This window comes from Pezoporus occidentalis, unplaced genomic scaffold (assembly GCF_034315485.1).
Source record: "Pezoporus occidentalis ecotype Australia unplaced genomic scaffold, CSIRO_AGI_Poc_V1 ctg3, whole genome shotgun sequence".
NCBI classification, from domain to species: Eukaryota; Metazoa; Chordata; class Aves; order Psittaciformes; family Psittacidae; genus Pezoporus; species Pezoporus occidentalis.
The window spans coordinates 13,345,646-13,372,621 of NW_026914940.1; the positions used below are offsets into that span (position 1 = coordinate 13,345,646).

The 26,976-nt window shown below is 41.2% G+C and overlaps 1 protein-coding gene across 1 annotated transcript; it reads right to left on the reverse strand.

The window, feature by feature from the left end:
• Positions 1-866: 866 nt before the first annotated feature.
• Positions 867-16,945, reverse strand: MED30 (mediator complex subunit 30). Its single transcript, XM_062627146.1, has 5 exons — positions 16,855-16,945; positions 15,989-16,178; positions 14,908-15,066; positions 13,390-13,500; positions 867-1,113 (listed from the first exon to the last, which is right to left on the reverse strand). Exons 2-5 carry the CDS (start codon positions 16,160-16,162, stop codon positions 1,018-1,020), a joined length of 540 nt encoding a protein of 179 aa, XP_062483130.1. The 5' UTR covers positions 16,163-16,178; positions 16,855-16,945; the 3' UTR covers positions 867-1,017.
• Positions 16,946-26,976: the final 10,031 nt, after the last annotated feature.

Below are 26,976 nucleotides of genomic sequence, written 5' to 3' on the forward strand. Positions count from 1 at the left end.
CGAAATGGTGTTATTTTACATATTCTTTTACCTGGATAAAAGAGACACCTAGTCCACTGGCAGCATCCCTGGACAACAAAAATTATTAAGGCTATATTTAGGGCTAACAAAATCTGTGAGGAATACCAGAGGCAGAACAAAGACAGATGAAGGTTGATGATTAACTCAAAATAATGTACTGCTCAGGTACTCCAAAGTTTTCTAGGACTCACAGTGACAGAGAAAAGATTAATGAGGCATTTATTCAGTACATTCTGGTAAACAAATCCGAAGTATTCCAACCATACATAATACTACAGGAATACTTCATCATACAATACCTGGAGCAGTACTCAAGAAATTATAACAGATAGTTACAGAAGAAGTTAATGTTGAGGCTACACATATGTAGCCTTAAAAGGACTTAATTATATCCATAATATAGGGGTCATTTTATGTAGGTTTTGATTTTTGCTCCAATTTATCTAATATATACCCACTGATAGGATATGGAATAAGATGTGCTTACGTGGCATAGTAGCCTGTAGTGTATGCTCCCACAATGGGGAAACATATTGAATTGTAATATCTGATTGCCTATTGTGGTCCTGTGGCTTACTAGAGCTTTTTTGTATTGTGATTTTTCTTCCCTGTAGAGGTGGTTTGCACTGCAGAAGGGCATGAAAACACATTTTTAAAGCAGTGTCAACTGTATTATAGAAAAAAAAATAAATCCAGAAACAATTCATTTATAAAAACCCTCATTTGCATAGCAGTCCAAATTACTACAGCAATTTACCTAGGCTGTATTATATTCAGCCCCACTGAATTGCTCAGATTAACACCTGGAGGATGAATCTTTTATGAAAAACAAAACCAACACCATGTAAGTTATTACAAAACCCCAACATTTTAATCTTGAAGACTTTTCAAACATTACTGCAAAATGGTTGTGGAAAAAACATGTTACTTCAGAAGAAGAAATTAAGTATATCCAAATTGGTATCTTTTCCAATCGCAAAGTTTGATTCTCCATGTTCAGTTCCGCATTGCCAACATGGCATTTATGTCCCAAATAAGATTCCGTAACTGATCCATGATCTGTTTCAGCTGCTGATTCTTCTGTTTCAGTTTCTGTGGGAAGAGTTTATGGTTAGTTTTTCTGTGATGAGTTCAAACAGCACATTCAGAAATTCAACCAAAATTACAGTATTATTAAATGCTATATGGATCTTTTTCTCAGTTGTCAGCAAGCAGTGTTAATGGGATAGTACATCCTCTTTAAAGCACACTCTAAAAAATGCAAGAAAGCCTCAAAAGTTAAGGACCATTGTTAAGAGGGGAAATGCTGTTTCACTTCACAACACTTCTTTTAATCAAAACACTTGCCCCCTTCAAAAACTGGAGGCATGAGGGGATGGGTCCTTTCTTTCCAAAGTCCAGAAACCAGTACTCCAAGTAGTAAGAAAAAAAATCAGGACACAGATACATTTATGTGAATATATTTTGTATAATTTAGGTGCACAGAAAAGTGAGGGACTAATGGCAGAAACTTCAACTAAGCACAAGGTACAGGTGAAGCCAAGCAGGCTTTTCCAGCCCTTCTGCCTATGTAGGTAAGGGGTCCTGTCTTGAAACAGGTATTCCCAAGCAGTCTGAATTGTTCAGAATTATGTACTGGTTTTGCAAACTGCAGAAGCATTTGAAGGAACAGAAGACCAGCAAACTCACTTTTATTTGGGTGCATAACCAGAACTTGAAAATTATGTCTTTACAGAAGAAAGATCAGTGCATTAAGACATCACACAATCTCCCTAACCTTTCATGTTTCACAATAATACACATATTGTCTGATTTATTCATTTTCCTGCTCAAATCAAAGCTGTCAAGAACTAAGTTACTGTGTATTGTTAAACAAAAACCTGTTTCCTTCATTTCATTCCAGTTTGATAAGATGTCAGATTTCTCACATTAGAGATCAAACTACTTATTCATTAGGGAAGTCCACAGTTCCAAGGAAAGTGAAAGCACAGGAAAGATTTGTTACCATCAAAAGAGGACAAATTATTTCAAATGTTTCAGGTTTGTCATAACTTTGTTATTTGTACTACACAAATGGCAATACACTAAAAGGGTGACTCAGATCAGTAATACAACCAAAGTAACTGGAACAGTGATAAAGGAAGCAACAAAAGAAGCAATATCCTGAAAATCAGCCTCCTGAATTTCGATGTGGACAACACACTGATATGTTTAAGCTGCCCACCTCGTCAGCTGGGAAAGAAGTCCAGAGACAAAAAGAGTCTGTTCACTTCAGACCTGTAAGAATGGCCTGAAGTAACATGTCATTAAACTTAGATTACACAGGGAACATAGGACTTTGAGTAAGGGAAACATTCCTGAACCCAGACTTCGGTGGATAAATTTTCTGGAAGCAGAGACAACACTCAATTCCAGACTCCTGAGAAGGATGTAAAAACAGATGTAGGACAATTCATGTGCACTCACTTTGAATTTCTAAACAAGCATTTGACAGACTAAAAAAATATTTTAAAGATAACTATGCGCATTTATCATATACTTCTTTCTTTTCTGTTTGCTAGACTTCACAATCTACAGCAGAGATCCAGCTCCTAAAGAGAGAAAACTGAGAAGCATGTAGTTACCACAGGATCCAAATGACAGAATTGCATGTGTCTTCCTACAAAAGCTCATAATATAAGATTCTGATGTCTGAGAAAGCACAAGAGGGATGAGATAAACAAGCATGTTCATACCTACGGCATTTAAAAACATATCTCTGTTTGCCATCCTCAACATTCATTCCTAGAGAAATCAATGAATGTTACACAAAACTACTAGTTTAACACAAAATGCCATTCACTGATACTGTGGGCATGCAAGTCCAGTTTTTCAAAGCCTTCATTAATAGAAATGAAGGCTGATGGTCAGTGATGGTTACTCAGGTCACAGATAGAAAGAAGAACCATTAACCTCTGATATGCACATTGTGTCCTCTCTCCATCCATGTCTAATTGTACTGTTAAATACTGTTATGTAGGTATGCTCACATGAACTTTATGTAAGCTACCCAAAAGACTCATTCTGTTAGATTGTTTTCATTTCTTGGGCAAGTGCTATGAAACTGTAAATTGCCTGATCTTTACTTGATGCTAGACAAGGGAACCTTCAAACTGGCTTTCATTTGTTTTCAAAGCACCTGTAAAGACAAGACGTATATGACTGTTACTTCATCTGAAGATAATTTTAGATCCTTGTCTTCAGTGAAGAACTATTTTCTTAGCTCTTCTATAGAAAAAAAACCCATCTAAGATGAAGCACCATTTCTGGATTGCTAGGCTGAAAAAAAGTATAAAGAGAGGGGAAAACCCACCACTTCAGAGCACATGGTCTCCTGTTTGAAATGCATGTAGTGATCCTTTGTTACCAATCTTTGACCAGCAATGGTCCACACCACAAAGTACTACATGATTACTATGTTCTGCACCACTGGCAGTGCTGGCCTCTGCTTTTAAGACTTGGCTGGACCCCTTAAGAGCTTCTCAGCTCAGGTCTAGCCTTGGAAAGACAGGCGAAATGGCCTTCTTGGAAAACAGGCAAGTTGTGTAAGCAGCTTCTGCAGTAATGACAAATTTCATGTGAACAGATTGCTTGCAAGTTGTCTCCCACTCTTTCCTCCTTCTACTGAAAAGACTTAGCTGAACTCTGGACCGCTTCTCAGGATTAACAGTTGTATCAAACAAGAAAAGGTACTTCATCCTACATACATGCTACAGCTTCTGACTTTATCTCTTTTAAGATAGTGTCGTGGTTTAGACCCAGCTGGTAACTCAGCACCACGCAGCCGTTTGCTCTCCCACCACCTTTTCCCCCTTCCCAGGCAGGATGGGGAGGAGAACTGAAAGAATGTAAACCCCACAGGTTGAGATAAGAACAGTTTAATAACTGAAATAAAATATAGTTATTTTGTGATGATACAGAGAATACCAACAATAACAATAATGGTAATAATAGGAAACAACAAAAGAAGAGAAATGAGGATTCAGAAAGCACAAGTGATGCACAATACAATTGCTCACTACCCACTGACCAATACCCAACCCAAACCAAGCAGCAATAGATCCCCTCTGGGCAACTCCCCCCAGTTTATATACTGGGCATGATGTGCTGTGGTATAGAATACCCCTTTGGCTAGTTTGGGTCAGGTGTCCTGTCTCTGCTCCCTCCTGGCTCCTCGTGCCCCTCCTCACTGGCAAAGCATGAGAGACTGAAAAGTCCTTGATCAGGGTAAGTGCTATCTAGCAACAATTAAAAACATCAGTGTGTTATAAGCACTGTTCTCAGACTGAAGCCAAAACACAGCACCTTACCAGCTACTAGGAAGAAAAAAAACTGTTACAGCTGAAACCAGAACAGATAGCACAGGAAAATTATCCTATATGAGACAGTTTATAGTGAATTTAGGAGATCTAATTCACCTCACCAGGCATGTTTCTGCTGGCCCCTCTCTGTCAGAAAAATGGTCTGACGGAAACCCAATCCTAGTGGGTCTTCTTTGGTGATATAATTTTCAACGTGAGTAACTTCATTTTGACTGATGCTGCAAGTACTGTGGCCAGCATGATGGAGTTGGCAAGGACTGCACCTTCCAGTAACCTGTAGTAGGCTTAGGCAGGACGTTTATGAAAACACATACAGAAACGCAAAAGCCACATAAATGAAACAAAGTGGGAGAACTATAACATACATCCAGTAAATAGCTGCGGCATTCCATAAAGAACTTGACATGTTTCATACAGAGTTGGGTTCAGTAGGACACAAGAATTTCAACATTGACTGAAATAATTTTTTTTTAACGTAAACTCATCGTTGGTTCACTTCCATGTCATTTGGAATGAAAACTGGTGTTGGGGCTGTTGGTTGATGAGAAACTTAACATGAGCCGGCAGTGTGTGCTCGCAGCCCAGAAAGCCAACTGTATCCTGGGCTGCATCAAGAGGAGCATGACCAGTAGGTCAAAGGAGGTGATCCTGCCCCTCTACTCTGCTCTCATGAGACCTCACCTGGAGTATTGTGTGCAGTTCTGGTGTCCTCAACATAAAAAGGACATGGAACTGTTGGAACAAGTCCAGAGGAGGGCCACGAGGATGATCAGGGGACTGGAGCACCTCCCGTATGAAGACAGGCTGAGCAAGTTGGGGCTGTTCAGCCTGGAGAAGAGAAGGCTGCGTGGAGACCTCATAGCAGCCTTCCAGTATCTGAAGAGGGCCTATAAGGATGCTGGGGAGGGACTCTTCATTAGGGACTGTAGTGACAGGAGAAGGGGTAACGGGTTAAAACTTAAACAGGGGAAGTTTAGATTGGATATAAGGAAGAAGTTCTTTATTGTTAGGGTGGTGAGGCACTGGAATGGGTTGCCCAGGGAAGCTGTGAATGCTCCACGCTAGTGGCATTCAAGGCCAGGCTGGACAGAGCCTTGAGTGACATGGTTTAGTGTGAGGTGTCCCTGCCCATGGCAGGGGGCTTGGAACTAGATGATCTTAAGGTCCTTCCCAACCCTAACTATTCTATGATTCTATTCATCAGGGCTGTCTAGACCAATCTACAACTTTCTATCAGGGATGTATAAGAACTTTCCTTTGCACACTATTGCCATCTCTCTTCTCATCTTAAGCTCATCCATCATTTTAAAACCTAAATATCACTATGAGTCACTATTCTGCACTCAATCCATTTGTTAAAAGTTTCTTCTTCAGGCAATGATAATAGCATAAACACTATGCTATATTCCAACTGATGCATGTAAAAACATCAGAAGTACTTGTCTATGTTGTACAGGCACTTCTGCTGCTTAAGAAAATGAAAAGTAAATAGTTTTTACCTGCTCTCTTCCAGACCTGCAACAGCACACGCCACAAGTATATCTATGCTTAGTAAACCATCAAATATTAATAATAGTAGTGCTTTTACCTGCAGAATTAAACCAATTATGTTTATTTTGTTGATCCTGACTCTACTACAGAAAATTTGCATCATGTTCATTTTCATGAGCATGTTACTCCTTCTGACCGTTAAACTTCTGTAGGAAGTGATTGCTGAAAGCCTTACACAAACAGCGGCCTCTACTTTTCCACGTAAGTCAAACCCTCTACAGAAACACAATGTTTGTGATGAGAGAGAAAAATAAAGCTTGCCCTGGCAATTCACACTGTTGTTTTTTTTAAGTGAGTCCTTCATAATGAAATCTCTGAAGTAAGGAGGTGGATAAACCTCTTCCCCTCCAGCCTTCAGTCTTAGAGTCAAAAGACTCGCAATGTTATACGCGCACAGCAGGAAAAAGAAGGACACTCAACACTTTGCAAAAACTCTTTTAAAGCTGACAGGTGATGCTTGAACTTATGGCTACTTAACTGATAGCAAGGCCCACTTGCCATCATAATAAATTTACATATTCATGTATTTATAATATTTTTAAAAATGGTTAAAAGCATTCATCACTAATACACTACCTACTGCGCCATTAAACATTAACTCACTCATTGTTCAGTAACTACAGCTTTTCCTGATGTCATTCATGGGCATAACTATTCTAGCTGCTACCCTTACTGGAAATGAGAGACTGGGTTTTCTGCCTCCTGCTACATCTGATAGCTACAAGGAAACTGTTCCTTCTGCACGCATCACTCTTCCTGAAATAAGCAGAGGCACCAGTGACAGCCTCTGCTCCACTGCACGCTCAATACTTTTCACATATTGAACCAAACAGCAATTGCATGTATACCCCACTCTGTTGTTCCAAGAGGAGTGTGTTCATTAAAATGGATGGATGTTTGCTTCATACCAATTATTTATCATCCAACGATAACATCTGAGGTGTTATTTACTGAGTAACCTCTAAGCTATGTAGCTTGTAATGGAATTATCCATTCCCCAAGGTGCTCCTCCACCACACTCCTTGGTGTTACATCCCCATTCTTAACATGAAATCACACAGTTGTATGATTCTCAGTTACAGATGGCAAACTAAGTCACAGGAACACTATGGATAAAACTGGAGTGCCTATCAACTTTGTCCAGAGGCATCTAAGATCCAAGTGCATCACTAAACTTGGTATTTTATCAGCTTCCCACATATTCAAAGGACAGCTATCACTAACCATAAAGGGCAGAATGAACAACTACCACAGACATTTTGTGGCAGAGCTAAAGACAAAAATCCAGTTTTCAAGAGCAGCCTTCAATTACTTACCATTCACATTAAATCCTTCCTTTTCATTCCCAAATTCCCTGCTTATTTAATACACTCAAGCAAGTTAAATGACACATAAACCAGGACTCTTATAATCTTACTTATCACAATACTGATTCAATCTAAACAGTACTTAGTCTGCAACAAAAGCAGAATAACCTCAAGGACTCTTCCAGAAAAGAAGGGGGAGGAGGGGAAGAAGTGATAATGTAATAACAGTTGTACCATATGCATTTATATGAAGACAAAAAGGGACAATATGACAATTGGGATTGTAGGGACAGCTTTAAGTGTGGTGTTTCATAACTTTTCTCAGCTTCGTAAACATGATATTGTTTTGATATAGAAAGCTTCATGAAAAGCTTTGAATGCAACATTTTACATGAAATAGAAAATGAAGTATTTCATTTTATGGAATAAAATGCATCTGAGTGCTGAGAGAGCTGTCTGATGACATTACAAGATCACTCTATATAATTTTCTATTGCAGATGGGGAGAGGCTCCTGATGAAAAAGGAAACATCTCAATTCATCTTCAAGAAAGGTGAGGAGGGGGATCCAGAAAACTATGGAAGCTACAGACTAGTCAGCCTAACCCCTGAGCCCAAAAAGACTATGCAGCAAAGACTTCCAGAAGCCATGTCCAGACACATGAATGGTAAATTGACCAGGAACAGTCATCTTGGATTTACCAAATGTGTTGTGCCAGACCAACATAATTACCTTCTATTTAGAAATGACTAGCTGTGGGGCCAAGGGGAGAGCAGAGGACTTTCATATCAGTCAGGCTCAGACAGTCTCCCAATATCCTTGTAGCCAAACTGGAGAGATGTGGTTTGGAAGGTGGATGACAGCGTTGATGGAAAACTGAGAGGCTACTGGATTCTAAATGCTGTGATTATCAGTATCAAGACCAATTAGCAGTTGGTCACTCTTGATGTTTCTCAGGATTGATACTAAAGTAAAAGACCTGAGGTCTTTTTTGAAACTTTCTGACAAGTGGAACATGAGTCAGCAACAGATCTTTTCTCAACAATGAAGATTAACTGCATGCTGTGCTGTATTAGGAAGAAAGCAGCAATCAGCTCAAGTGAAATTGTTATTTCCTCTATTTGGATCTGGAGAATGATTGTCCAATTTGGGGCTCAATACAAAACACTAACATACTGGAGATCATTTAGTGGAAGGCCACCAAGATGATTAAAGCTATATTTGTTCAGACTCAAGCAGAGAAGGCTAAGGCAGGATCACAATGCTGGCTTCAGCTACCTCACAAAGATCACAGAAGACAAAGCTAGACTCTTCTTGAATGTACACAGCACAGGGATGAGGGGCAGTGGACATGAGTTACAACTAAGAAAATTCCAATGTAAGACTAGGAACACTTTTTCAGTGAAAAATCAATAATTAAGAAGGGCCTAGAAAGGGTAGAATGTCCATCCTCACAAAATATTCAAAATGCTACTGGATATGAACCTAAGCAATTGGATCTAACTTTGCTTGCTAGCCCTACTTTGAGGTAGGGGTTGAATCAGACCTCCCACTGAGCCTAAATTCCTCTACAATTCTACTATTGCACAGACAGTTTGGGTATCCAAAACAGGATGGAAATGCCCCTAGGGCAGATTAATCTGCTGAGAAGATGTCCAAATAAGCAATTCTTCACTTCTTGTTACAGTGTTCCTTGTTGCACATTCATATTTTGGGTGCAAAAGGACTCTACAACTACAAAACAAATTAAAAATATGTGGAAATAGCGTGCAAGGTAGTTTAAAAAGAAAGCTGGTTTTCAGCATGGCCAAAAGTAGTTTTCAGGTACGATTCTCCAAAGGGAAAGGCTAATTGCAAATTGCTGTCATTTTAAGGACTACTTCCCTAAACATCAGCTGCACAATGCTTGTTATCAAAAAAGCCCAGAGCTAAGCTTGTAACAGCTTAACTTAAATGCCTGTCATGTAGAACATCTTTTCCTCTCTTAGCAAAATCACTATTAACCAGTTAGCAAAGATTAACTAAGAATCAAACATGACTTTTCTAAAGGGCCACCTGGAAAGTCCTAACGCTATTTCATATAATTTCATTTTCACCCAAATGTATCAAGACTACGAATTATGTGATGGCTTTCCCAAGTGTTTCATTTGAAAGCAGACCTACAACACCTAAAAAAACAATGCTGTTCTTGCTCAATTTCTTTTTTAAAAAAAGGGGTAAACTGTTGATAAGGCAGCAACACAAATTAAAGTGCTCTTAGTTGTGATTTGCTATTTTGTAAGTCCTGTCAAATGTACTACAAAACCACAGACTCAAGGTGAGCCTGACATCTTAAAAATATTACAGGTGATGCAATACTTGGAATGTAAAAAACATGTAGAGAGAACATCTCAAAAAAATATGCAAACAAGTGAGGAAATTTTGGTAATAGCTTCCAACAGTTGCAAATAGTAATTATGTTCAGTGAAAACTGGATCAGGACTTGTACTAGTAGACGAATGCAAATGCTAAACTGATTCTGGAGGACTAAATTCTTCACTCCAGAAAAGAGTCAATCACCACAACAACTTACAGTCCCAGAAAGCAAATACAGATAACAAGGAATAAGCTACATTTTTGGTACAAAAATGTTTTGTACAAAAGTAGAGCTACTTGGTGTTCCACAAATGGTTTGTTTGGTTGTTTTATAATAATAGTGGCATTCCTAGTGCAGGCAAAAAATTCCATTTCTTTCTAAGCTTAATAGTTTGAATTTAAACCTACAATTGCTAATTATAACTGAATTGCTAGGACAGAAATTCATTACCTTGTAAGCTAATCTATATTTTAAATTAATGAACAAGTACTACTTAGCCAAGGTGAGCACATTAAACTTTCCGACCTAAAAAAACAAGTCTAATATATCAGAAGAAATAAATAAATAAGACCAAAAAATGCCACTATTATTCAGTAAACTGACATCAAAAGGTACTGCAGTATTTAGGAATTGTGCTACATCAACAGGGTCTCCTACTTCATGAATGAGATGGTGAATAAAGGAACTACAGGGTGCTCCTTGACCCCTCCACTGGGGATGCTCCCTTCCAGACAACTGTAGTAGCAAAGCAGAACTGCTATGTATGGTGACTCCTGGAAGGAGGGATGTTTTTGTCTGAGAACACATGATCCATAAGGTTTATAGGGTCTACTAGTTTTGGCTGAGCTCCGCACTGCAGGGCAGTTTGTGTCCTTCACATACATGCAGAACCACTAAAGAGATAAGACTGGCTGTGATATCACACCAAGAAGGGCAAAATTAAGAGACACACGAAAGGTCTAAGAATTCAAATGTGTCAATCGCATCAAAGTATTGGGTTATTGCAATAAGGCCTTTTTTGGTACTGCATATCACATCAAAAAAGCACTAGGTGAGAGCAGGATGACCAGCTGATGGAAGTAAAGACAGTGGGTCAAGAATGTAAAAAGCTTCACCATCTATCACATTGGTTTCCCTGTCACAGCATTTTCATCAACATTTTGTATTACTGGGATTTTGCTAAAATAGATTAAGCAAAACTGAGTCAGAGGTGGACATTCCATACTACAGAGGACTGAAAAGCTGTCAGGAGTGCCAGCTGAGAACCAGAATGCTATTTGAGCCCAGCAGCCACGGTCAGAAATTAGGTCAATTAACCCGATACTAGTGATTTTTTTTTTGGTAAAAATAGGAATTTCTTTATTTCTAGCAATTTCCTATTCTGTCTGTATTGCAAGTGGAACTTGGAAAGTGGCGGTGGATGTGCTCAGACAGTTGGAGGGAGGCAAAAAAAACCAACCCAATGCACTCAAGAAAATCTGGAAATTGGGTCAAGGAATTTAAGTGTAAATACAGGATTTGAGACCAGATTTAAGTGAAGGCTTTAACACATTCTTATTGCAAATTTGCTAGCAATGGTCCAGTAACACCATCAACCTTTTAAGGTTCAAAACTCATCATTAACATTTATGAAATTCTTTTCACAAGATCACACCAAAGAGGTTTAAAAACATAGTAGCATGCAAATACAACAACAAGGGCAAAACCATGTCAGAGAACTATTAAAAACACAGCAAATATGGACAGTTAAACTTATTAACACTTAAAGATTGCAAATAAATGTGCATAAATTCACAGTACATTACATATACAATATATACAAACCTGCTACATCAGCACTGAACAGAAAGAATACAACAAGAAAGCTGACAATTGCTTTTCTCTAACTTCTGGTAGTCCTCATTTTGTCCTACACAATATGCATACATTTTCTAAATAAATTGGTTATGAAAAACTCAATACATCTCTTACTGCTGAAGACAAATTAAAGTAGCAGAAATAGTTTAAAAGCTGAAAATCCAACAATTATTCTCTCCATAAAGAAGTAGTTTACTCATTTATTTCCTTTGTTCATTTATTTTTGTAGGTTATGCATTTTACTGAGCATTTACTGATTTACAACAACAGAAATATTTATTTAAACCTATCTTGGTACTTTACAGACTGAAGAAACGTTAGAAATTGTGGTCTGCTAAAACTACATATTTTTAATCTCAATATTATATTAGCATTTCCTACGGCATATTTATTTTTAGAGTCCATCTTTGCACTCAATTGCATACTGCCACTCACACTGAAAATTTAGCAGCATCTTTGTCATACATAGTACATTTTTTCTCTGAATGTGTCAACACTCAATAAATTCAGCACTTAACAAAAGCAATGGTCTTCTTCAAACTGTCAAAATACAGAAGGTTGCCCTGAAACTTCTTTACCAACTCACATCACTGAAATAATATTTACACATCTGATGCTCAATACCTGTTTTTTTAACACCTAAAATAAGTTTTAAAAAGAAGTAAGTACAACAGGCACCTTACTTCAATCTGAAGTGCTAATATCTAGTGGGTTAAGCATATACATAATACACTGTATTCCAAAGAATAAATGTCAACATCCTTGCTGGCGACATGGACAGTGGGACTGAGTCACCCTCAGCGAGTTTGCTGATGACACTGAGCTGTGGTGCAATCAGTGTATTGGAGGGAAGGGATGCCATCTAGAGGGCCTCTGAAACGCTTGAGAGGTGGGCCAGTGCCAACCTCATGAAGTTCAACAAGGCCAAGTCCTGCACCTGGGCAGGGCAATCCCAAGCACAAATACAGGCTGGACAGAGAATGGGTTGAGAGCAGCCCTGAGGAGAAGGACTTGGAGATGTTGCATTGTTTGATGAGAAAAAGGACATGAGCCAGCAGTGTGTGCTCACAGCCCAGAAAGCCAACAGTACGCTGGGCTGCATCAAAAGGAGAGTGGACAGCAGTCGGAGGGAAGTGATCCCTCCCCTCTACTCAGCTCTGGCGAGACCGCAGCTCTGGGGCCCAAACATAAGAAGGATGTGGACCTATTGGAGCAAATCCAGAGGAGGCCACAAAGATGATCAGGGGCCTGGTGCACCTGTCCTGTGAAGACAGGCTGAGAGAGTTGGGGTTGCTCAGACTGGAGAAGGCAAGGCTCTCAGGAGATCGTATAGCAGCCTCCAGTGCCTAAAGGGGGCTGACAAGAAATCTGGAGAGGGGCTTTCTACAAGAGCAAGTAGTGACAGGACAAGGGGGAATGGCTTTAAAATGAAAAATGGAAGATTTAGATTAGATTAGATGATTAGATTAGATTAGATTAGGAAGAACTTCTTTACTATGAGGGTGGTGAGACACTGGCACAGGCTGCCCAGAGAAGCTGTGGCTGCAACATTCTGGCAGCTCACAAGGCCAGGCTGGATGGGGCTTTGAGCAACATGATCTAGTGGAACGTGTCCCTGCCTATGGTGGGGGGCTGGAACTGGATGCTCTTGAAGGTCCCTTCCAACCCAAACCATTCTGTGATCCCATGAAAAAGAGACACAAGTTAAAACTGTCAGGAATCCTAAACTTTACATCCAGAGGTACAGGTAAAAAAAACAACCCCAAAATTGCTCACTAAAACATAATTCTGAATTAGTTCCGCAAGAAGTATTTAATAGCAAGTTTGACGGTAGTTATCACACATGCTGCATTTAGTACAGCAATCAAGAAATTTAAGCTTTGCAATGACAAACTGACATTTTCAGTTTTATGCAAATTAATTTCAACTTTCTTACCTTATTTACTTCCATGATTTCCCTTCTCTCTTCACTAGCAAAACGAAGCTGACTTGCAGCACCACGATCATCATGCTTGGAGCCATCTTCTTCAACATACGGAATAAGTTGCTGTGAAGACAAGAAACATCAGCTTTAGGAAAAAAAAGCAAATAAGGAAGGAAAAAAGAAAAAAGAAACAGAAAACCCACCACGAACAAACAAACAAAAAAAGCCATATGACACAGAAAGTAATACTATTTTCTCCAAAGGTTCAAACTTCCCAAGAGGAAGCAGAGACAAGCTTACTTCATCACCTCAAACCCAAAGGCCTTGCAGTAACCTCAGTTTGCTGCCCAGGAAAACTCATGTGCTTCAAGAAGATACAATCCCACATATCAGAATGCCTAGACCTAAGAAATTTCAGAACTGCAGGCGGAACTCAGTCTTTACATTAAGATGTTTATCACTGATAACCCCTGTATTTTCAAACTCTGCAGATTGTGATTTTAAAATTTACTATACCACAAACATTACTGTAAAGTATTTCAGTGATACACTGAACATAATTATGACTGGCTTTACATAGCTACTTGGCTAATACCCTAATTATGACTTGCTATTTTAGTGGGCCTCTGTTTGGCTATTCTTAGGACCAGGCCCACAGGACCACCTAATAGGAGTTTTTCCATAAAGCAATAAGTAGTCTAGAATGGACTGTACAGAATGGACTCCTTCATTTCTTTATTCCTATTCAGTGAAGAGACTCATACATAAAAAATAATATCTAAATGATTAAAACCCTATGGACAATCAGAAGTTGCCTCAGAATTCAGAGCTCATTAATTAAAAAACTTTGCAGTTCTGGTTAATATAGAGCAGTAGTTCCTCAAATCAAAACAGGTTTTAAGGGTATTACTAGGAATTAGAAGCAACTTAACATATGAGGAGGAAAAATGAAGTTGTGATTTTAATAGGAACAGCATTTGTATTAGGAAAAACTTTGGCCAATCCTGCTGTTAACTTTCTCATCATCACTGCACACTTAGATTTGGTTGATAGTGGCACAACAGGTTAAGAGTTGCAGGTACAGACTGATGGCCAAAACAAGGAGAAAAGTGGTTATTACTCAGAGCTAGGCTGGCAGGTGACAACTTAAAGCAGACATTTTCCTGCTACAACAACTTACTTAAAAAAAGATAAAATAAAATCCCACAAACTTGCCCTGACCATTTTTTTTTCCTAGGGGAAATGAACTGGTGAATGCAGTAAAAAGCCTGAGGAAAAAGACTAAAATTTTAAATTAACGTTGATTTCAGAATTGGATCCCTTCCAACTGGTAAGAATCGTTAATGTTAATGGTAAAGTTTCACAATGTTCCAACCAACTCCAAATAATAAACAGAATTCAGTCCACAGAATAATTCCAGTGTCATTTAAAACTTGTTATAAGTCTCCTGCAACTCAAGAGAATCGGTGATACACTAAGCAGAGAGTGGTTATTCTGATCTCTAATTTAGATACAAATAAAGATACTTACTTCTACGGGAACAGGATCAAGCCCAGCACAGTTTTCATTGCATTTGTCATAGACTAATCTCAGTTTTCTGAAGAGTATCGACAGCTGACGGAGATGTTCCTGCAGCTTTCCCAGTCTGTCTTGATATGTTCCAGTATGATATGTAACACCATTCGGTAACTTTGAGAACCAAACCCCCAAAATGTTAAAAACAGTAAAGTTTCTGTCACATGACATATATCAGCTAAAATAATTCAGAGGGGGTTTGTACATTTTAAAGTAAGACAATCACAGCATCCCCACAGAAATCACTGAAATGTCTATTTTCTTTATCTGCAAAATTCTGTATTTTATCTGCTCATCTACTGTGCAAATCACTGCTGTCAAACAGCTTCATGGATTCTACACTTTGGTCATTGTCACCTCTAACTCTTTTCAGCAAATGTCTTCAAAAATCTTAAGCATGACACTGTTATTATTACACTTTGAGACTTCGTGTCTCAACCCCAGGTCACAATTCAGAGACACAAAATGAATTCATAGTTAGCAAACTCTAAGTATATATACCCGTACCTAAGACAACTACCGGAGGAAATTGTCAGTTGTGAAAACAGAGAGAATAGGAATGATTATTTCTCTTCTGCTCTCAACAAAGAACAACAGAAGTTTGTATGCTTTCTCAGTAAGTAGCCACAAGTAAGCACTATGTCCACTTTAGTAACAACAAATTATCCAAAAGTTCTAGGTGAAAAATATTACAAAAATCAAAGAGAAATCCTCTAAAAATAATCCCAAGATTTTCACAGAACCAGAGAAACATAACTAGCATATAAACAGACAACTATTCATAAAGGAAAACCCAAATACTCAGCGTGTTTAGAGCATATTTATTGTGAGGGCAATAACAAGTCGGCATTTCTGAACTTTCTCCATCCTTACTTAATGTACAGAAGTATGAAAATATACTAAGACTAGCATTCACTTTTTCATCAACTTTTCAAAGCAGTTTGATTGAGTCATGCATTTAAATGTCCTAAGTTATCTCCTGTGCCTGGTAAACACATGGAGAGTTGAGGCACACAAAAAGAAAGTTATTTCTCACCTGCATGTTCCTCAGTAACTGAAAGATTTCCATGGTCCGGAATACAATGTCCTGCACAGTCTCTTGGCCAATTCGACAGAGGGAAGCTGTATTTACCTCCCGAGCTGCCTGAGCCTGTGTCCCTGAGAAGGCACCTGGCGGTATGCCTGCCCCGGCGAGGGGAGGGGTTGACATCTCCCACGGAGCCAAGCTGTGCCAAAAAGGTAAGACGCTGTGATTAAGTACTTGAGCCTATCATAATAAACTGCTGTATGGCGGCCATGCCATTCCTTCTCCAGATGCATTATCCTATCCAAGATTAAACTGTTCAACTGGTAAAAGCCGGCTCAGTGCAGCGCCCTTTGGCTGGGACACCGCTCCCTTAACCAGTGCCGCTCTGCGGGGCAGTGGGACTGGGGCTGCTCCTGACATCTCTCCTATCCTCCCCCCCGGGAGCGGTCACCGTGAGGCCCCCGCCCGGACCTGTCGCAAGGGGACACCAAAGGGTCTTCTGCCCGGCTCCGGGACTCTGGAACCGGCACCTGCCCAACCGCTCCTCCCACCCCTCACCCGTACCGAAGCCCGAGACCCTTCCCTCTCGCCTGGGTCCCGGGCTGCAGGCTCCTCCCGGACAACCAGGCCCGCTGATACCGGCCCGAGGACCCGCGCGGAGTTACCGAGACGGGCCGCGACATCTGCTCCGCTCCTCCAGCCCCCGGAGCGCTGCGGGACGGCCCCCGGCAGGCGGGGAGCGAGAAAGGGCCTCCCCGGGCCCCGCAGCCCTCCCCGCGGAAGCGCGGTTGGTAGCGGGAGCGCCCGACCCGGCCGTCCCGGCCCCACTGAACCCCGCTCGAACCTTCCCCCCGGCCCCAGGCACCCCTACTCACAGAGCCGGGCGCCGCGTTGCCCTGGAAACGCGCAGGCGGAAGCACTCGGCGGCGCAGGCGAACCGGAGAGGAAGTGACGTAGCGGCAGGCGCCGCGGCTGAGGGGTGTTTGTCATGGTGGGTGTCGCGGGGGCGCTGTCAGCCGGTCACGGTCTTCCCGTTGAAGGCCTTATTCGAGAGCTCGCTCGTTGTTCTGGCTTCCTGAGTGACGTGAACGTTTCTGGGCAGGCCAGCATGTAGAGGTGTCAGCCTGGAGTCCTGCAGGAGGTGGTTTGAGGTTGAAAAGTTAGGTCAGAATCCTAGAAAGTTCACACAAGTCACACCCCGGGTGTAGCGAGGGTAGGGATTTGGACTTGTTGGTTTTGGCAGATGACGGAGATAAATTGCTGAATAGCAGTTTTTCAGGGGAGGTGTGTATATGTGGGTCTGCACATGCACACGTGACTGTGTTTTAGAGCTTTATAGGTGTACTGGTACCTGTACATTTGTATAGAGTCTGCAGAAGGCCACAAAGATGCGCCAAGGGCTGGAGCATCTCTGCTCTGAAGACAGGCTGAGAAAGCTGGGCTGGTTCAGCTAGAGGAGGTTCTGGGAAGACCTTAGAGCAGCTTCCAGTGCCAATAGGGGCTACAAGAAATCTGGAGAGGCTCTTTTTAGAAGGGCCTGTAGTGATAGGGCAAGGGGGAATGGCTTTAAGCTGAAAGAGGGGAGGTTTAGATTAGAGATTAGAAAGAAGTTCTTTATTATGAGCGAGGTGAGGCAGTGGCACAGGTTGGCCAGAGCAGCTGTGGCTGCCCTGTCAGTGTTCAAAGCCAGGCTGAACAGGGCTTTGAGCAACCTGGTCTAATGAAAAGTATCCCTGCCCACGATAGGGGGTTGGAACTGGATGATCTTGAAAGTCTATTTCAACCCAAACGAGTCTAATTTTTGCTAGTATAGAAAAGATTTAAGCTTTGGCCTTCCTGTATCACTGTATTTGCATGGATATAAAATGATTCTATGTTGTCCACCCCGAGTGCTTGTACTACAGTAATACAGTTGTCCTGGTGCAGTTTTGAAGTACAGACAAGGCCCTCTGTGTTTGTGAAGAATAAATGTCTTCAAAAGGAACCAGGCAGAGTCTGTGGGGGCTGATAGATGAATTGTCTATACAGTAGTTAGTGGTTTCTGGCTGCGTAATGAAAAAATGTCTCATATGCAAAAATACCAAAGTTTCTCTTCTTTCCTGTTGATGTCATGCCTAGGATTCTGTATTTGTGTGATTTTGACAATAAGTACCTGAAAATGCAGAAGAGGCCATTTATACACCTATGGCTTCTTACGAATTCTTAGAAAATACCATATTAAAGTAGCTGTGCTGTATTAAAACTGATGTTATGAAAGAGCTTTTGTATGAAATGCATTGCATTTGTAATGCTGTAAAAATAAATCAGATGTTTGACGCATGGTATAGAGCCATTGTTAAAGAAAGCAGAAAGCAGTCAAGGAACATTCAGGAACAGAACCATACAAACTTGCTGTGAGAGGCATTTTGCTGCAGAAAACATTTTGTACCGTAGAAACAGATTAATGAGGGGAAACATCACCACCCCCCTTAAATTGAAGTTTTTTGCTGCCTAGCTAAATTCTCTCTAGCACACTGCTTTAGCCAAGCCACAATGTAAGTAATTTCATTTTAACAAAGATCTTAGCAGAAAAGATACAAAAGTGGTTTCTTAAGCAGATAGAGAAAATAGTTCATAAAAATGGGGGGGGGTGGGGGGGGGTGGTTCATAAGCAAAAGAACCTCCCACAGTCTCTGGGGGAAGAGAAGAACACTTGGGAAGAGCAGCCCCTGGAGAATTTCTAGGGGCTTGTTTGAAGGCTTGCAGCTCAGTTCGTTGTACATTAAGGAAATGATGCAAGAAACTGTTCAAGCGTCGAGCACAAAGGATGATGTTTTCTCCTTCTGATTGTATGCCCAAGAGCTCTGTTCACGCTGCTTAACTTGCTGCCCCACATCCGATGGCATGAGAGTAATGAGTAATTCAGACCACCTACTGTTCATTACTGCCAGACACAGACTCCATATACAGTCATATTCTGAAGTATATGACTGCCACTTACAGCAAGCAGTAGAAATACAGAGCCAAGTCTGCATGCAAAGGGTGCTGAAGAATGTTGCTAGGAGGCCTAATGTTCTTCATTGCCAGTCTGTGGAACCATCTAAATCTGATTTTTTGCTCCTAGACAAAGGAATCCCCTCCTTTTAGATAAAGAATGTTTTCTTGGTTGAAAGAGGAAAGATGAATATGTATTTTTCTTTTGAAAAGCAATCTGTTAAGCAGCCATTGTCTGACTTCAGTTTGGGCCAAGTACTTCATCTGGAAGGTGTCCAAGTCAGAGTTGATGTTTCACTTCTATGATGCTGGTTTCTGTGGCATCAGTTTAACCAGTGTCTTAGGATGCTGCAGGCTTTGTTGCTGGGTTGTACAGAAGCTACCAAAAGTCTAACAAAGAGCATATGTCTACACGTAATGCTCAGTAAACTTTAACCCAAAGACTCTTTAAAGAGTAACTGTGTCAGTGATTGACATTTTTACAATAATAATGGCTTGCAAATTTTTTTTATGTTGTAAGAGGTTGTCACTCATACCCTGAGAAACTCCAGGGACCATATGGCTGTACTGTATCAGGAAAGCAAACCTCAGAAGGGAGGCAAGAGGATAATTGTTTTTGTTTAAACAATTTGCTGTAAGTTGGTCGATATGCTCGCAAGGCAATATGAATCATTCTGCTTAAAAATAAACAGAACTGGTGAAACTCCTGAAGCGTCCTCTGTTTTCCTTGAATAAAGAAGAACATACTCCCTCCCAAGTCTCCTCACGCTGTTCTTTAGCAGCAGTGCTTTGATACTGCCTCGAGGGTGACAGATGGGCTTGGGGGAAATGTGCTGACCAGGAAGGGACTTTCATTCTCAGTCCTGTCCTATTCGGTGTTTATGTGTGGATTCAGGGAGAAATAATGGGACTCTGTGGAACCTTTGCCAACAATAAACAGACATTTTGCTGTTACCAAGCTGAGATGGATAACAGCACAGCACATGACTTTTTTAGTATGTGGCCAACACAGACAGTTAAACTGGGTGGAGTTTAATTAATTGGAGACTACATTTATTGGCCAGAGGAAACAGTTAATGGCTGTGATTAGGTGAGGCAGGTTGTAGGCTTGCTTTTTGTGTGTGGTGTGGGTTTTTTTTGTGACAATATTTTCCCCATCCAGACAGGTATTTTCATGAACTATAAAGGCAGCCATTTAGAGGAAAATAGTGATAGTGCAAGATAAAAAGGGATAAATTAGATACGATTGGAGACCAAAGGTGACTACTCCATGGATTTGCTCAGTAGAGGATGAATACAGCTGTTTTCTGGACCAAAGGGAAGCTGGGACTGAGCAATTATAATTTCTGTGCCATGACATGATTCAGTGCTGCAGGTGGTAGAAGAGAGCAAGAGAGCAAGATGGAAGGAGTTCAGCCTCCCAGCTTACTGCTGCTTCTTCTGTATATCCATAAGCAAATTTGTCTATGACTGGTCTGTGCTTGCTATGTGTTACTGGCACTTTCTGCTGGGGCTCAGAGAAGCAGGATAAGTGTCATACCTGCTGTGTTTTATACAGGTAGTAACCAGCTTCAGTGGTTTACCATAGCCCAGCCTCTGAATGTTCACAGAGCAGTCAGAAAAAAATTATCTCTCAACCTCTAATTTCACAATATCCTTTTGTGGTGGGGTGCCTGCCAGGTGCTCACCAAGCTGCTCCACCAAACCTTCCCTCACTCCTCCTCAGCAGGGCAGGGGGAAGAAAATAAGATGAAAAACTCATGGATTGAGGTAAAGGCAGTTTAATGAAAGCAAGCCAGGGTTGCTTACGAAAGCACAGTCCTGCCATAAATGTATCCAGATGGCAATGGAACAGGTGTTCTGCTTCAGTATAGGTACTGCCAGGACCTGGATTGCCTCCTTAACTTAGAATCACATCTCCATAATATAAAACCAAGCATTAACAGATGATAGGCAAGTCAGGCAAAGTGTGGTAGTTCAGTGTACATTTGGAGGGCTTAAAGCATAATGTACCATTCTCATTTTGAGTGGGTCCTACACGCCCATTTCTTCATCTCTGACAGGTATATTGTATCATCAGTTCTTTATTTTTTTAGAGTTTGCTCCTTGACCTTCAGCTCAAAAATGTTGCCCTTTGCCCATTTCACATTCCCTTAAACACTAAAGCACTGGTTTTATGTTTGCTGCTTTCTGGCATGAAGATAGTTAAAACATCCTTCCCCACATTTTACATGATGGGCTTTTATGCCCAGCAGTTGATACTGTCACTGTAACTGGGACAGAAGAAAAAAGAAGAAAAAAGAAGTCCTCAGAGTTCAAGGTATCCTAATGCAGAAGTCTCATCCTTAGAATCTACTTTTTGCAATCATTCAGTTGCTTGTCTCCAAAGACATGTCTCAGAGTCCCAACGTCATCTCAATATTTAGACATTAGATCCAAGCCCACAAGCAGACTTGTCATGTCTCCTTTTGGTCACTCACTACCCAGCATCTCTCCTGCAGTCTCCTGCTGAATAGGTGCTCCAAATGCTGATGCTGAAAATTATTCAAACACACCAGGTTTTCCTTCTTGCCCCAAAATTGCTGTGGGTAGTCTGTGACTTCTTGAGCTGGACATTCAGATATTTCCCCCAGCCCTATTTTTTTCCAGAGAAAATGGTATCTTGTAGGACTAGCTGTTTGGAAAAGGACACATTCCAAATTGCAGCTTATATAAACTGTATGTCTTCATCAGCCAGATGTGCATTAATGATGCCCAGGGATAAATTTTCAGCATGCTTGTCTGATGGCTTCTCCTGGGGCTTGCACAAAAATGGCTTGGAAATGGAACATTTGCAAAGAAGCGGATGTTGGCAAAAGAAAGCATTACAATGAGATGTAAAATATGTGCACTGTAATTTGTACAGGCAACTAGCTTCTGGAAAACTTGACCTCTGGCCAGTAGAGGACAGAAACATATCCAAAGAGACCACTGAAGCAGCAACTGGTACCCAGTGGGACAGAGGTGTAGGGACTAATTATATTTTTGCAGCTGTTACACCAATGCTAGGACTATGTTGGTGACAAATGACTTTGTGGTGAACAAAACAGTAGTTAATACAGGAGAAAAGCTAGTCTGCCCTGGTGTTTGACTGCTTATGTGCTATTAGCATTATAAGCAGGAGTGCAAGGATGAGTTTTCTCTTCAGGGGTCATTACTGCTATGCAGTTTCCCACTGTAACTCCAGTTGGAGGCACATTTCTCATTAAGGTGTTGACAGATAATATTCCTGTGACTCACTCCATAGTAGGGGAGAGATAGAGAACCTGTGCTCTTTTCTTTCCCAGAACATGTCCTAGTTGTGTGAGGGGTTCCATGCTGTGCTCTGTAGTATGTGGCTTTTTGTCCTAGGCCATGAAGGGCACAGCAGCCTGGGGTTTCTCTCTTCACCTGCCTCTATTAATGTTTTATTTCTGCCCATAAAACCCCTAGTAGCGGGTGAAAACTTCTTTTTTGACTTTACAGAAACAAGCCCACCCCACTGGCATCTGGGGGTACTTGCCACCCGTCAGCTGGCGGCAGAGAATATCTGTATTCTCGAAGTGTTGTAAGCCTCTTCATTGTTTCTTGTGTCTCTGGCAGGAGGTGTTTTCTTTCACCTTAACTTCATTCTTACTAGCGGAATTAATTGTGATTTATTCAGTGTCAACCAATTTAGATTCTCTAGTCTCCCTTCATATTTACAGGTTCCACAACTCTTCTTGCATGTGAATTTGATATTGCATGCAAACATGGCATTTAAAACAGTTCTTAAGAGGATGGTGTCATGGTAAGATCAGCCCTTCTGGTGATACAGATAGGTCCTGGGAGTTTTCTGCATTCTGGTCAGTAGCTTCCCTACGCATGTAACCATTCATTGACTCATTCTGTCTCCTTTACTCCCTTATTTGGACATCCATTCACCTAATCTATTCATCCTAAGGTGCATTTTGCTCATCTTGTTTTCTTGTTGGTAGTTTTAGAATGATTTATACAAAACCAGACATCCATTATTTAGTAGTGTCAGATACATTGTAATAGCAGCACAAGACTCCAGGCAAGAGTAGAACCTCACTCTGCTGTTTGAATACAGAGAAAAACAGTCCTTGCCCTGGATAATTTACAATTCAGAGATTGTATATTTCACAGCAAAGAAGAAGATAGATTAAAAAGGGACTTAATAGTTTCTGGATAAGGAGATTGGAGTGTCCTAATTTGCCATGAAAGTCGTCAGCAGTATAGATGTTGATGCAGGAAGAGTTATAAGGGCATGAAAGAGATATAGTGTAGATCCTGTCCACAAAAGCCATCATCTCTTGACACAAGTCAAATGCCACTTGTGTCTTCCCAGTGATATAAGACTATGTGAACTGGGGAATGGAATAATAGATAAGGGAAAAAGCATAGCTGAAGGCAGATATTTGAACACAAATCATCCCTCTAGGCTGATGCATGATTATGGGGTTCCTGGACTGAATCACTGACATTATTTAAGCAAAACTTCTGGCCACATTCCCTCTGTGCAATATTACAAGTAATACATTACAGAATGGAGGATGTCCTGTGTTTCCCCATCGTTTTCTATCCTGTTTCTATATAGCCTTGTAGATGTATATCACAATTACTAGAAGTGGTATATTTCTTGTAAGCTGGAATATATGTACATCTGGCTGTTTTTACTGACCGCATTCCCAGCTAGTGCAGACTTCAGTGATTGCAAAACTAATCATCTTGCCTGATCTTTACTAATTGCACATTACATTTTAGGTTAGTTTATTTTTTTTTTTCTTCTTAAACATTGTGTATCCTAATTTTGTTATGGTGTGTTGGAAAGTAGTTTGTAACTTGTAGGGTATGCTGCATGTGAAACATGTTCAGTAGGCTCTGGATGACTGCAGCTGTACTAATAAAGTAAATGTTCATCAGGCAGTTCTCTGGGTGCCCGTATGTGTACTTTTGGACTCTTACATTTTGAAAAAGGATCCCAACATGCATTCTACCTACTGGAAATAATTGCCGCCTCATGTTAACTCCCAGACTGTTGGTAGGGTGCTAGCTGACTAGGGTAGTCTACTCTCCTTTTTGCAGTGCAGTCCTACCAGTGAGTACATCCATAACCATATCATCATAGAATCATAAAGTGGTTTGGGTTGGAAGGGACCTTCAGGATCGTCTAGTTGCCAACCCCCCTGTCATGGGCAGGAGCACTATCCGCTAGATCAGGTTCTCAAAGCCCCATCCAACCTGGCCTTGATCACTGCCAGGGATGGGGGGCAGCTACAGCTTCCCTGGGCAACCTGTGCCAGTGCCTCACCATCCTCACAGTAAAGAACTTCTTTCTAATCTATAATCTAAATCTCCCCTCTTTCATCTTGAAGCCATTCCCCTGTGCCCTCATAAAATGCCCCTCTCCAGCTTCCTTGTAAGCCCCCTTTAGGCACTGGAAGCTGTTATAAGGTCTCCTCAGAGCCTTATCTTCTCCAGGCTGAACAACCTCATCTCTCTCAGCCTGTCTTCATAGGAGAGGCTCCAGGCCTCTGATCATCTTCGTGGCCTCCTCTGGACTAGCTCCAAAAAGTTCCTGTCCTTCTTACACTGGGGACCTCAGAGCTGAATGCAGGACTGCAGGGGGAGTCTCACCAGAGCTGAGTAGAGGGGAAGCATCGTCTCTCTCCACCTGCTGGCCACCCTTCCTTTGATGTAGCCCAGCATACAGTTGGTTTATGGGCTGCAAGTGACCACTGCCAGGTCATGTTTCTCATCAACCAACACAACACCCCCAAGTCTTTCTCCTCAGGGCTGCTGTCAATGCACCCTCTCTCCAGCCTGTATTTGTGCTTGGGATTTCCTCAACCCACCTGTAGGACTCGGCCTTGTTGAGCTTCATGAGGTTTGTGCTGGACCATATCTCAAGCCTGTTGAGGTCCCTCTTGATGGCATCCCTTCTCTCCACACAACAAGTCGTTAGCAAACCTGCTGAGGGCACACTCAATCCTACTGTCTGTGTCACCAACAAGGATGTTAAACAGCTGTTAAATGGTCCCAGTACCGACCCCTGAGTAACACCGCTTGTCACTGGTCTCCACTTGGACATTGACCCATTGACCACAACTCTTTGAGTGCGAGCACCCAGCCAATATCCTATCCACCAAGTGGTCCATCTGTCAAATCCGTGCCCCTCCAGTTGGGGCATTGTCATGCTGGACAGTGTCAAATGCCTTCCCAAGTCCAGTAACTCAAATCCATAACTGCATTTTTTTTCTTTGGTCTTATGATTAGTATGTTTGAAATGCAAAATAGGATGAAAGAGAAGAGAGCTACTAAAGAAAAAAAACTCATAATGTTGTCATGTTTGTAATTTTCAAGAGGATAATGGAATTTGGTGGGGTTGTTTATTTTTTAATTGTTACAGGGGCTTTTTTAATATGCAGTGTGTCATAAGCAAGTGCTGTCTCCCTGAGCTATGTGAAGTGAGTGAGAAGTCTGGTGTTATTTCAGTTTCACAAGTTTGTCAGTATGTGGAATAAGGCTTTTCCTGGAATGAAAATGATAATTAGTGATCTGAGATGTAAGCGTGTTCTGAGGTTACAACTCAAAAAGCAGAGTGAGCATACTGTCAGATGCAGTGTGACAGCATGAGGGTTTCCAAACATGGTGATGCTTAGAGAATTCAGAGAATCCCTGCATACTTCCAGTCATCTGTGAGTAGACACTCAACCACAGCTAGTAGCAATGCTTTTACTGAAAATAATGACAATAAAAAAGGAAGAAAGGAGTGTCAGCCACACAGAGTTCAAATACCAGTCTCTGCTGCAGTTTCAGGCTGTTCCATATGAGAAGTACAGTGATGTTCTTTTGTAAGGGGCTGCTGTAGAGTTACTGGTGCATTAACAGGGACAGCAGATGAGCTGTCTCAACCCTAGGAAAACTCTCATGGCTGCTTCTGTCTTTACAGATATGTGAAGAGCAAGGATGCAGGCACACAGATTGTGAGGGTAGAGAGAATACTTTAAAATTCCATGGTATTGTGTAGCAAAGGATTCTGAGGTAGTCCAACAGTTTTCATACAATCATATAATCATAGAATGGTTAGGGTTGGAAAGGACCTTAAGGTCATCCAATTCGAATCCCCCTGCCATGGGCTGGGATGCCTCCCACTAGACCAGGTTGCTCAAGGCCCTGTCCAACCTGGCAGTGCACCAATGCAATGAATTCTCAAAAGTTAAAACAGAAAAGCACAAGTCTCCATTCATGTAAAGCCTTACTAACTCTAAGTGTGTCTCCAGCTGCTCTGCAAAATGAGCTGAAATCTTGCTGTATTAGTGGATGGCACTGGTGGTGCTGAAAAATCACCTTAGCTTCAACACGGAAGACTGTGACTGTTGCAGCAGCATGTTAATTATTCTAGTGTACCTCGTGTACCTCCTACTGCACCTCTAGTGTACCTCCTACTGCACCTCTAGTGTACCTCCTACTGCACCTCTAGTGTACCTCCAGCCCGGAGCTCAAAGCAGCTGCTGTGGGGCCCTTCAGCTGCAATTGCCTGCTTCCTATAATGCAGAAAGGTTTGATCTGGATTTTAAAAGACCCCATTAAAAATATATATGTATAAAAAGTCCAGTTTTAAACACCCCAAACTTTATGCTAAAAGTCATTGAAGGTGTTTCCACCATGCATTTTCATCAGAGAGAACTGCATGTGATACCAACAGAATTGGTTAAAAAGTATACTCTCCTCATTCCCACCTTCTTCCACTTCATCTCCAGTGACTCCCAAAAAGTGATGAAAATTAGGGTTTGTCTGTTTTTTCATTGATTTTTACATCTGAAATGTGCATGGGAGGGAGATTTCTTTTTAAAGTGCTCGTCTTTTGATACATGATGTGAGGAGTAGCTACAGATGTATTCATTTAACTGAATAGAAGCTTTTCATTAAATGAAAGCTTTTGATGGCAAATTTCTGGCCAGCACTATGTGAATGACATACCACATAGCTTTGTGATAATA

What these genes read in the sequence shown, in the direction of transcription:
- MED30 (XM_062627146.1), bottom strand. Translation starts at nt 16,162, where the DNA reads ATGTCAACCCCTCCCCTCGCCGGGGCAGGCATACCGCCAGGTGCCTTC. An exon ending in TTGATCCTGTTCCCGTAGAA is followed by an intron (nt 13,501 to 14,907) that starts GTAAGTATCTTT and finishes TTGTCTTCACAG; the next exon opens with CAACTTATTCCGTATGTTGA. An exon ending in AAATCATGGAAGTAAATAAG is followed by an intron (nt 1,114 to 13,389) that starts GTAAGAAAGTTG and finishes CTCTTCCCACAG; the next exon opens with AAACTGAAACAGAAGAATCA.